Source organism: Heloderma suspectum, chromosome 12 (genome assembly GCF_057233095.1).
Source record: "Heloderma suspectum isolate Gila_16-S chromosome 12, 16-S_ref, whole genome shotgun sequence".
Taxonomy (NCBI): Eukaryota; Metazoa; Chordata; class Lepidosauria; order Squamata; family Helodermatidae; genus Heloderma; species Heloderma suspectum.
The window spans coordinates 573,823-584,582 of NC_139469.1; the positions used below are offsets into that span (position 1 = coordinate 573,823).

Genomic DNA, 10,760 nt, shown 5'->3' on the forward strand with positions numbered 1-10,760 from the left:
TGCAAGTGACAGTTCAAAGGAGGCTGGGCAAGAAGGAAGATGAAGACACTCACACACACACACACACAGCCTGTACCTCTGTGAAGTTGCAGAAGCCTCACTCCCAGCCGCTGAGGACCCAGCTGACTCCTGAGAAGCAGTGAGGGGCGGGCTGTCGACACTGCCTCCAACGTGAGATCTGGCTGCCTGCGAGGTGGTTCCCTTTGGCTGCCCGGACCGAGCCTGCAGACGCCATGGCTCGGCCTCCTGCCCAGGCGGATCGCCCGAGCTGCTGCCCTCTGGGCTCTCCGGAGACATCTGGCAAGACCCTGGCACTTGCTTCTGACGGGTGCTGGAGGCCACTGGCAACTGGGCTGTTCTCAGGACGGCCTTGCCTGGGCCGTGGGGTGGAGGACGCCGGGGGGGCGGGGCCTGCACTGTGCACTCAGCTCCCACCTTTGGGTGAGTGTACTGGAATATTTCCTTCAGCTTTAGCACCATCTGTCGCTTTGGGAGCGCCCTGACGCCAAACCTAAGCCAGAAAAGCAGAAGGAAGGTCCACCCAGGCCACTGCCAAACCCCCATCACCATCCTTCCCCTGCAAGCTGTCTCCTACCCTTGACCTTTCCGCAATTCCAGCTGCAGGAGGACGCGGTTTCCCTCCTGACAGCACCCACCTGCGCAGCTCCTTCTTCAGCTTGGGGGTCTCCATGGTTGAGTAAGAGGGCATGGGCGTCAGCGGAATGCTGCAGGCGAAGATGCCCTTGGTCCTGCCAGCAAGATCTGGAGCATGACAAGTTGGAGACCAGCCCATGAGGCAGCGCCCTGTCTGCTGGGGAGGCAGCACATCCTCATGACGCCAGCAGCAGCGCCACGGGGGCCTCCGCTGCTGCTTGTCCCATGCTGGCAAAGCAGCCCAAGGGCTGTCATGGAGGAGGAGAAGGCAGGAGGCCTTCCATGGCATCAAGCAAATCTCTGTAACATAGAAGCCATTTGGAACGGCCAGGGAGGTACGACAAAAAGCCAGAATAGGGTTTTAGAAACCCTGGTGTAAGAGCTCATTAAAAGGCCACGGCAGGCTCAATCGTTTGAGGCGGTTGCTTGCCATACCCCCAGCCCGGGGGGGAGGCACCCTTGGGAGCTGGGGGCAAGGCCTCCCCACAAGACAGGCTGCTGCTGCACCCAAGGGCTCTGAAGCAGCGTCAAAGCTCCTGGCCCTGCAGTGATGCAGTGGGTCATAGGCAGCAGCGTGCCCAAATCTCTCCCTGTCGCAGCTCACATCGGTTCACCTAACAGAGTTCTTGGCCTAAGTACAAACTAGTCCCATGGCAAGCAGCTCTGATGAGGAATTACAGCTAGTGACTTACCAAGCGTCTCCTCAACAGGCCCCAAAGCAGGCAGCTCCTGAGGGATGGGGCCGCCGCCAGATTCCTCTCCAGTCCTACTGGCCCATTCCCGCTGATGACATGCGGGCTCCAAGGAATCGGCCTCTCCAAAGCCGGGGGCAGCTGCCCTGCCAACCACATCACCCCCAGCTGCGAGAGGGTGGCCTTCCTCTCGTCCTCCCATGGTCCGGGGAGCCATCCAGGGTCGGCTTCCAGCACCCGCTGGTCCCAAGGGCAGGAGGCAGTCAGCAGCATCCTCCCAAACAGGCAGACCCTCCCCTGGGGCAGAGGCGCCCCCCGGAGACGGCGGGGTGGCTCCTTGCTCCTCTTCACTGTCGTCCACCACTACGACCGCCTCAGCCCCCACGGGGGAGGAACTACTGCCAGGCAAGTAGGCAGTTGAGGGCAGCAGGAGGGGCCGGCTGTGCGTGGGGAGCACGCTCCGCAGGGAAGGCCCGTCCAGGGAAGAGCTGGAGGGGGGAGGGACGCCAGCGGCTTGGCTTGCCTGTGCCCATCGCGCTGCAGGCCCAGGCTCCACGCGGGGCTTTGTCCCCACCCTGCTGCCCATGCCAGGCCTGCACAGCGGGGGAGTGTCTGACACCAGCAGCACTCCCCCTTCGCCGCCACCCTCTGTGCCGCTGCACAGCCCCCAAAGCTGCGGGCTCTCACCCTGGGGGCTGCCGGTGTCACCACCAGCAAGTGCTGCCAGCAAAGGGTCCCCAGGCCCCAGAGGTGGGTGGTGGGGTGGCCCCTGGCCCCTACGGAGGTCTGCCCCTGAGCTCCGCCTGCCCTTGGAGGCCCCCAGCTGGGCCCCAGCGACACCTGGGCCCGTCCCATGCTCAAGCACTGCCTCTTCGTCCGAATCCAGCAGCACAACGGGCACAGCCTCTGAGCTCGCCGGAGAAGGGTGTGGAGCACAGAGGGGCTTCTCTGGGCTGCTGCGCGGGGCCCTGATCCTCCTCCTCCTCCTCGCTGCACATTCCTGCCAGTGGCCCCGAGAGCAAGCGAGCTGCCCAGCTGCGCACGACAGCTGCAGAGCGCGGGTGGGGGAGGGGGCTCTGCCGGAGGATGAGTCGCCCATGGGCCAAATGGGCACACGCCGGTCCCTGGGGAACGCCCCCGAGGCCGGCTGGAAGTCCTTCGGGGCCCCCGGAAGAGAATCAGGAGGGTCTCCTGTGGGGGCGTCTGGGCGGGCTGTGCCAGCACGGGACTCTCTGGCACAAGGGCTCTCTGGGGATTCCTCCCATGTCTCTGGGGGATCTTCCTCCCCAGAAGCCTCCGCCAGCCCATGCAGGCCCTCTGTCGGGGACCATCTTCCGGTGGTCCCGCTTGGGGGCCGCACCTCCTGGGCATCTCGCCGGGCCCCCGGAGGAAGCCTTCCCAGGCCCCCTTCACCACAGGCATCGCCGAGAGCTCCTGGCCCCCCATCTCCTTTGCTGTCCACCACAGCTGCGGCAGGGTCCGTCAGCCCCTTCCTTGGGCAGGCCCCTCCAGGGGTCACCTGCCTCCCCCCGCTCTGCTGCGGCCTCTCCCGCCTAATTCGCTTCTCCTCCTCTCCCCCCCCTGGAGCAGCCCTGCGCCGGCTGGCAGCAAACTCGTGGGTCTCGCCGAGCCCCAGTCCACCCGCATCGCCCTGGCAGGCCCGCGTCAGCAAAGCGTCCTCATCCTCGTCCAGCCACATGGACTTCAGGAGCGCCTCAAAGGTCTGCTCTCGGTCTTCCTCTGCAGCAGCGGCAGCAGCAGCAGCTTCTCCTCCTCCATCTCCAGACACCCCCAGACCGGGGTGGCCTCCGCACAGAGCAGCCAGCTCCCCCGCTCCAAACCTGCAACGACACACATCTGCAGGACTGCTTCTGCTTTCCTTGCCGGAGCCCAGCAGGGGAGTGCCCTCCTCACGCTCACCAACCCAGCGCTTTGCTGGGACTGCAGCAGGGCCCGCCCCACCACAGGCACCTTGCTGGGAAACAGCCTCAAGTAGCAACACACAAACCTAGTGGCCAGAGCAGCCACGTCTGGCAGCACATGGCGAGGAATGGCATGGTCGGCCGTGTAGAGGTAGTTCAAGAAGACATGCACTGCCTCCCCTGGCACATCATTCAGCAGCACATGGCAGGTTTCTGCACCCCCTTCTTCAGCCACCGTGAAGCCCTGCCGGTCAGCCTGGCAGAGAAGGGAAGAAAAACCAGAGACTGCAGGAGCAGCAGGTGAAGCTGACCTCTCTGTGCTGACGCAGGGTCGCTTGCTCTGCGCAGAAGCGGCCGGCAAGCAATCCTGAGCACAGGCAACATGTACGACTATTACCTGCTGGACAATAGGCTCGCTGCCTCTGGTTCTGGAGGGAGCACATAGCCACCAGGACTAGTAGCCATCAATAGCCTTTTCCTCCAGGAATTTGTCCAACCCCCTTTTAAAGCCATCCAAATTAGTGGCCATCATTACATCCTGTGATAGTGAATTCCATAGATTAACTCTGCACTGTGTGAAGAGGTCCTTCCTTTTATCTGTCCTGAATCTCCCACCAGTCAGCTTCATGGGAGGACACTGGGTTCTAGTATTTTGAGAGAGGGAGAAAAATGTCTCCCTATCCGCATTCTCCACACCATGCACCATTTTGTACACCTCTATCATGTCTCCCCTTACCTTCCTTTTTTCCAAGCTCAACAATCCCAGCTGTTGTAACCTTCTCTCATAGGGAAGATGCTCCAGCCCCTTGATCATTTTAGTTGCCCTTCTCTGCACTGTTTCCAGTTCTACAATATCTTTTTTAGGTGTGGTGACCAGAATTGGACACAGTATTCCAAGTGTGGCCGCACTATAGATTTGTATAGGAGCAGTATGATATTGGCAGTTTTATTCTCAACTCCTTTTCTAATTATGCCTAACATGGAGTTTGTCTTTTTTACAGCGGCCGGGTTGTAAACTGGGTTGACATCTTCACTGAGCTGTCCACCACAACCCCAAGATCTCTTTCCTGGTTGGTCACTGTTAGCTCAGATCCCGTCAGGCTATACTTGAAGTTGGGATTTTTTTGTCCCAGCGTGCATCCCTTTACACTTGCTTACACTGAACTGCATTTGCCATTTAGATGCCCGTTCTCCCAATTTGGAGAGACCTTTTTGGAGCTCTTCACAATCCCTTCTTGTTTAAACCACCCTAAATAATTTGGTGTCATCCGCAAACTTGGCCACTTCACTGCTCCCTCCTAATTCCAGATCATTTATGAACAGTTTGAAAAGCATTGGCCCTAATACAGATCCCTGTAGGACCCCACTATTTACTTCCCTCCATTGGGAGAATTTACCATTTATTCCTACATGCATGGATTCCTGCATCGAGCAGGGGCTTGGACTCCATGGTCTTGTAGGTCCCTTCTAACCCTACTATTCTACGATTCTCCTCTCTGCCTTCTGCTCTTTAACCAGTTACTGATCCATGAGAGGACCATTCCTCTTATTCCATGACTGCTGAGTTTGCCCAGCAGTCTTTGGTGAGGGACGTTTATCAAAAGCCTTCCTGGAAGTCCAAGTAAACAGTGTCTACTGGATCACCCCATCTACATGGTTACTGACACCCTCAAAGAACTCTAAAAGACTAGTGAGACACGACTTAGCCTGCCTCCCTGGGCTTCCTTCACTTGGCCTTCCTGCCTCTTCTCCATCAACCTCATCAATTCTGCTCCTTCCTGCGATCACGTTGTTCCTTCTGAAAAGGATCCTGGTATGATTAGCTATTTCCTGCTGAAGAGCCTCTCACTGCATGCTGCTCAGCGGGACAGTTCGGGGGGGGGGGGCCCTACCGGCGCCTCCCAGACCCAGGTCTCACAGCCAGGTTTGGAGGCAGGCCGCTCCCATGGCTGCCGCACAGACAGGCCCCGCTGCTGGCACTGACTCTCTGCAGGGTGTTTCTCTGACTGTAGTGGGCTGGGGAGGGGGCAACATTCAGAGGAAATGAAGCAGGGATGTGTTGCCACTTGCCTTATGCACACAAGATGAAGCAGGCCGAGAATCCAGGCCCAGAGCAATTACCAAGCAAATCCCTGTAATCTGGGACATGTAGATCAGCCTCAGGACTGAACCGCGGGGGGGGGGGGGGGGGATGTATGTGCATCTCCCAAAGACAATTTATAAGGAGATCCCCCATAGCCCCTTACTTACCACTTCCATGAGCTGCGGGCACCGTGCATAAAGCACAAACATGTGAGCATAGAAGACCTCTCCGCTGTCTACCTGGAACTGGATGTCACTCAGATGGGGGTTGTTGACCATTCCCCGGAAGGCAGCAGCCAACGAGCCCAGCGGGAACTAGGAGACGGGAAGCAGCGGATGTCTGCTCCTGGGCAATGCCACAGAAGGGCAGCTCTGGGGAAAAGTCTGCTGGTGCACCCAAGCCCCTTCTCCATCACAGTCTGCGCGGGCTGCACTTCCAGCAAATGTTGCCATCGCATTTGGGCTAGAAACACTCAGGAGGGAGGGGGTGCTGAGGATTTCAGGGCCCCGCTCCTGCTCTCTGGCCCTGCCCACAGCGCCACCCACTGCCTTGCCCCTGTCAGAGGCAGGAGCGTTTGAGGGATGCCGCATTTGTTCTGCCACACTTTGCTACAAGCAAAAAATGGGGATTAAATGACCCTCTTCACGTACTGGTCGATGACTGCTTCTTGGGGGCAGCTTCTTCTCCAGGGACTGGACAGAACAGCTCTGAAGGACGTCCCCAGGCTCCGGCCCTTGCCCTCAATGGAGAGAAATGCACAGGCCCTGAAGAAACCATTCAAATACCTGTTCTGATCCAGACCAGCCCCTGCCCTTGCCGGTGAACACACCCCCAGCATGTGGGGTCTAGTGAGTTCCCCTGGGCTCCCCCAGCCCCTCAGAAAAGCCACGGGGCGCCTGACAAGCCCCAGCTGTCTTGCGACTTTGCAAACCTCTCCATGTCTCAGAGCTGGTGGAGACTGTCCCTACTGGGCCTCAACCACAGTGCGAGATTGCAAGCTAGGCCTTGCTTCTCCAAGGGGGGCGCTCCGGTAGTAGGGCCCCCAAAACCTGCCCAGCGACCAAGAACAGCTGATGACAGCAGAGACCTGCGGGCGCGCCAAACACCAAGCTTTGGGAAGCGCTGACCTGCCCCCGTCCACAACAGGAAGCCTCACCTGCCCCCTGCAGCTGCTGAACCTCCAGGTCCCACTGGGTGAGCGTCAGCCCTTCGCTAGCCAGCTCCACCAGTTCCTGCAGCGTCCCAGCATCTTTCTGGCTGCAAGCCAGCTTCTCCCTGGGCTCTCTCATGCTGCCTTGGAGATCTCTGCAGACTCTACCTCGAAAAGGCTCAGAATTACGGGGCACAGGATTCGTCTCCGGGAACCTGACAGGCCCCAACCATGGGGAAAATGTGCTCAGCAGTGGGCTCTGGGGAAGGAAGGTGGTGCATTCACTGGCAGCGCCTGGTGGCTTGATTGAGAGTGACAGGCTCAGCCATCAACTGGGGGTGGGAATCATGTCTGTATAGACATTGCCAGGAAAAATATCACCCACCACCAAACACACACAGACACACACACTATGCAGCTGAACACCAGGCAGCAGCACAAACGGGAAGGTTTCCAGCATTTCTGAAAGATGCTCAGCCTTGGTGCTCCAGGAGCCAGGAATGCCGGAAAGGGCCTCTTGACTGAGCTCATGGCTATGTGGGACATGGCTGCTGGGCTCCAGAGTGCACAGGCCTGGCTGGCACACATATCCACCCCTTAGAGAGGAAACAGAGGCAGTGGGAGGCTGACTGATGCCAAGCGTAGGCCACAGTGGCTGCTGAAAGTCAACGTCTGACACTCAGGCTGAGGTGAGGGACTAGCGGGTCACTGAGGTAGCCGATCAAACCCAACCCTATGCTGCAGCAGGCACGGAATTTGTGCCCACGGAGGCCCCTTCGGCTGTTGAGGGCCATGCCAGATTGAGTTGTTTCCAGACTGCTTTTCCTAGCAGCATCCTTAACATTCTCTTCTTCTGTAGAAATAGATAGGGATAATGCAGACACCCAATGAGTAAAAAGAGCAGAGAGTGAACAGGGAAAGAGCTCATCGACCAAGGGCTATGCAGAGGCCCTGCGCAGGTCTGGCCTGCACTTAGCAGCGAAATGATGTGGCCGTTAACTCTACTGGCATCTCTTGTCGGGCCCTCCACTGGATCTGATTTTTAGTACTGAGCAATCATGCAGCGCTAAGTGGTTCAGGATTGCACGCTTATTCTCTCAGCCATCCCTTCCCAAAAAGCTGGTGTGCCCAAGTTACGATGCCATGCTAAACCACACCTGCAGCTTGACCAAAGGCAGGGAGAGGCCAGTGCAGTTGTTCCTTGGTATGGTGCAGAGGCCTCGGGACTGGATCCTCTGGGCCAGAGACTCCAGAGAACCACGCCAGTCTGACCAGAGTCCAGGGCAAGATGGACCAGTAGCCTGGCTCCACAGAAGACTGTGCCGTGTTCAGCTCAGAGATGCTAAAGGCGGACGGCACGTGGACTCACAAGGGCCCCTCTGCCTTCCCAGCTGACGTGGGCGTCATCTGCCAACCAGGACAGAGGGCTAATCAAGAAGCGGGAACACACCTGGCCTGGTGCCTGCAGTAAAACGGGAAGGGCCAACCCCCCGGCATGAACGCTTCCTGGAGCTGCACACGAATGGAATAACGAACTGGCGTCCCACAAAGATCTCCTCTGCAAGCCTTCAGGTGGGGCCAGGTGGCTGACCGGGAGTGGAGGGGTGCTGGGGAACTCTTCTGCCTCAGAAAGCAGCAATGCCACACGCTGCTCCGTTTCTTGGCGAGCCTTCTCCGGGTCTTGAAGCAGCAGCGGAGGTGGCGAGCAGGCAGATTGTGCACGGCTCTTTTTCCCTACACCACAGCAGGGGAACATGGCACAGTCAGTGCTGCCCACCTGGCAAGAGCCAGTCCCCAGACTGTGCCCAGGGAAGCCCATGCCTGGGAGAAAAAACGGGGAAGAGGCTAGAAAACTCTGGACATAACAACGAAGAATGAATTGGGGGAGAGAGGCCGCTTCTGTGGGCGGGAACCTGTCAGCCTGGAGAATAAGCTCCTCCTCAGACGCCCCCGCGCCCCACGCCAAATCTCACTGAACGAGCAGGAGCCAAAGAGGCACCGGGGCAACAACGCTGCAAGGGAGCGACTTCTCCAGCCAGACGTCCCGCACCTCCCAGGTCCCCCGCCCTTTCCCGGCAGGCGGGCGAGTGCCCGGCCCACCTGCTCCGGAAGGCTGCCCGCCTTGCGACGTGCCGCCCCGCCGCCTCCTGGCCGGCAGTCTGGCTGCTGCCTTCTCTTCCTCCAGGAGAGAGCGCGACATCGCCACCGCGAGCAGCAGGTCCTCGTCCGCGCCGCCCACTCTGGCCGCCGTCTTGGGCTTCTTTGCCAACGGCTCCGCGGAAGAGGCACCTTTGCGCTTCCAGCCGCTGAACGCAGGAGAGGCCCGTCAGCCACGCCAAGAGCCCCCGCCCTCCCCGAGCCAGGCCGCTCGCGCACGAGCGGCGGCGAGGCGGCCCTCCGTCACGGGACCTGCTGCCGCCCGCGGGCAGGGGCCGCTGGCGGCGACCTCAGCCTCGGGGCGCCTCGCTCCGCCCTGCCGGGAAGAGCCCGCCTGGCGCGGCGGGAGGCGGCTCAGAAGGCGCGCCGCGGCCCCTGCGAATCCCGCCGCAGCTCCGCCGGGGCGTCGCCCGCAGCGCCCAGCCGCGCGCCCCCGCCGCGGGCCGGAGGGAGCAGCGCGGCGGGGCCTGCCCCGGGCCGCGCAGCGCTTCCCGTGGCCGCCGCGGCGCCGGAGCCCTTCCGCAGAGGGGCGCTCGGGGCGGCCGCGCCGCCTCCCCAGCTCCTCCAGGCGCGGCGGGGAGCGCAAGCGCGTCCAGCCGCGCGGCCCGGGGGCGCCGAGGCCCGCCGCGGGGGGGGCGGAGGGCGGCCCGCACCTGTCGGCGTGCTGCTCCCGGCGGGCGCCGTCGAGGGCCGCGAGCTCCTGCGGGCAGGCCGGGCCCGCCGCCGCCGCCGGCCGCCCCCCGCCCAGGCGGCGGCGGCCCCCGGGGAGCGGCCGGAACTCGTCCTCGGAGTCGCCCATCGCGGCGCGCCTGGCCCGCGGAGACTCGCCCCGGGGTGCCTGGAGCGGCGCCCGGCCAGGCCGCTCCCGCGCGCCTCCGCCGGCAGCAGGCCCGCAGGGGGCGGCGCCGCCACACGCGCGGGCGCTGCGCCCGCCGCGCCTGCGCGATGAGGCGGCGGGGGCGCGGCCATCGGGCGGCGGCACGCGGGCGCCGTGCCGCGCCGCGGGAAGGCGGGCGGGCGCGCGCGCGCTGGCTGCGTGCCACAGGCCTCGCTCCCCGACGCCGCCGGCCTCCTCCGCAGTCCGGCACACCCGCGCTCGCGTTCAGGGCTGGCTTCGCACAGCGCGGACCAGCCCCAGCGAGGCGCAGCGCCCGCCGCAGCAGCGAACTGAGCGGGACGCCCGAGCACGTTCAGCGCCTTGAGACCGGTATCCATGTATTAATGGCAGAAAGCGAAGAGGATCTCAAGAGCCTCTTGTTGAGGGTGAAAGAGGAGAGTGCAAAAGCTGGTTTGAAACTCAGCATTGAAAAAACGAAGATCGTGGCATCTGGCCCCATCACTTCCTGGCATATAGAAGGGGAAGAAGTGGCAGCAGTGACAGATTTTCTTGGGCTCCAAATTCACCGCAGACGGCGACTGTAGCCATGCAATTAAAAGACGCTTGCTGCTTGGGAGGAAAGCTATGGCAAACCTAGACAGCGTAGTAAGAAGCAGAGACATCACCTTGCCGACAAAGGTCCGTCTAATCAAAGCTATGGTTTTCCCAGTAGTAATGTATGGCTGTGAGAGCTGGACTATAAGGAAGGCTGAGCGCCGAAGAATTGATGCTTTCGAACTGTGGTGCTGGAGAAGACTCTTACGAGTCCCCTGGACTGCAAGGAGGTCCAATCAGTCCATCCTAAAGGAAATCAACCCTGACTGCTCATTGGAAGGACAGATACTGAAGCTGAAGCTCCAATATTTTGGCCACCTAATGCGAAGAGAAAACTCTCTGGAAAAGACCCTGACGCTGGGAAAGACTGAAGGCAACAGGAGAAGGGGACGGCAGAGGATGAGATGGCTAGATAGCATCACCGATGCAATGAATATGGACTTGAGCACGCTCCAGGAGAGAGCGCAGGACAGGAAGGCCTGGCGTGCTATGGTCCATGGGGTCACGAAGAGTCGGACACGACTGAATGACTACAACAATCCATGTATTGCTTTTCTAAACAAAGGGCACCCAAACGATAAACCACTGGGCAACCAAAAGCCCTTCTGCAGCAGCTTCATAAAATAAAGACAGGCAATGAGGTTGTGGACAGAATGCACTGACCCTTAAC

General features: G+C 60.6%; 1 protein-coding gene across 5 annotated transcripts in view; it reads right to left on the bottom strand.

Annotated features, from left to right (window-relative positions):
- The window catches only part of SLX4 (SLX4 structure-specific endonuclease subunit), a 30,124-nt gene extending 20,246 nt beyond the window's left edge, over window positions 1-9,878 (bottom strand). For 3 of the 5 annotated variants that reach the window (XM_084817901.1, XM_084817904.1, XM_084817905.1), the window contains exons 1-9: window positions 9,312-9,878; window positions 7,952-8,235; window positions 6,508-6,760; window positions 6,002-6,090; window positions 5,519-5,665; window positions 3,355-3,524; window positions 1,347-3,187; window positions 657-954; window positions 77-511 (exon numbers count right to left, since the gene is read on the bottom strand). In XM_084817901.1, the coding sequence (XP_084674027.1) occupies window positions 77-511; window positions 657-954; window positions 1,347-3,187; window positions 3,355-3,524; window positions 5,519-5,665; window positions 6,002-6,090; window positions 6,508-6,760; window positions 7,952-8,235; window positions 9,312-9,873 (4,079 nt within the window). In that variant the 5' untranslated portion in view covers window positions 9,874-9,878. Of the gene's footprint in view, window positions 1-76; window positions 512-656; window positions 955-1,346; window positions 3,188-3,354; window positions 3,525-5,518; window positions 5,666-6,001; window positions 6,091-6,507; window positions 6,761-7,951; window positions 8,236-8,601; window positions 8,808-9,311 lie in introns of all 5 variants that reach the window. The other 2 variants (XM_084817903.1, XM_084817902.1) reach the window with 2 other exon arrangements.
- Window positions 9,879-10,760: the final 882 nt, after the last annotated feature.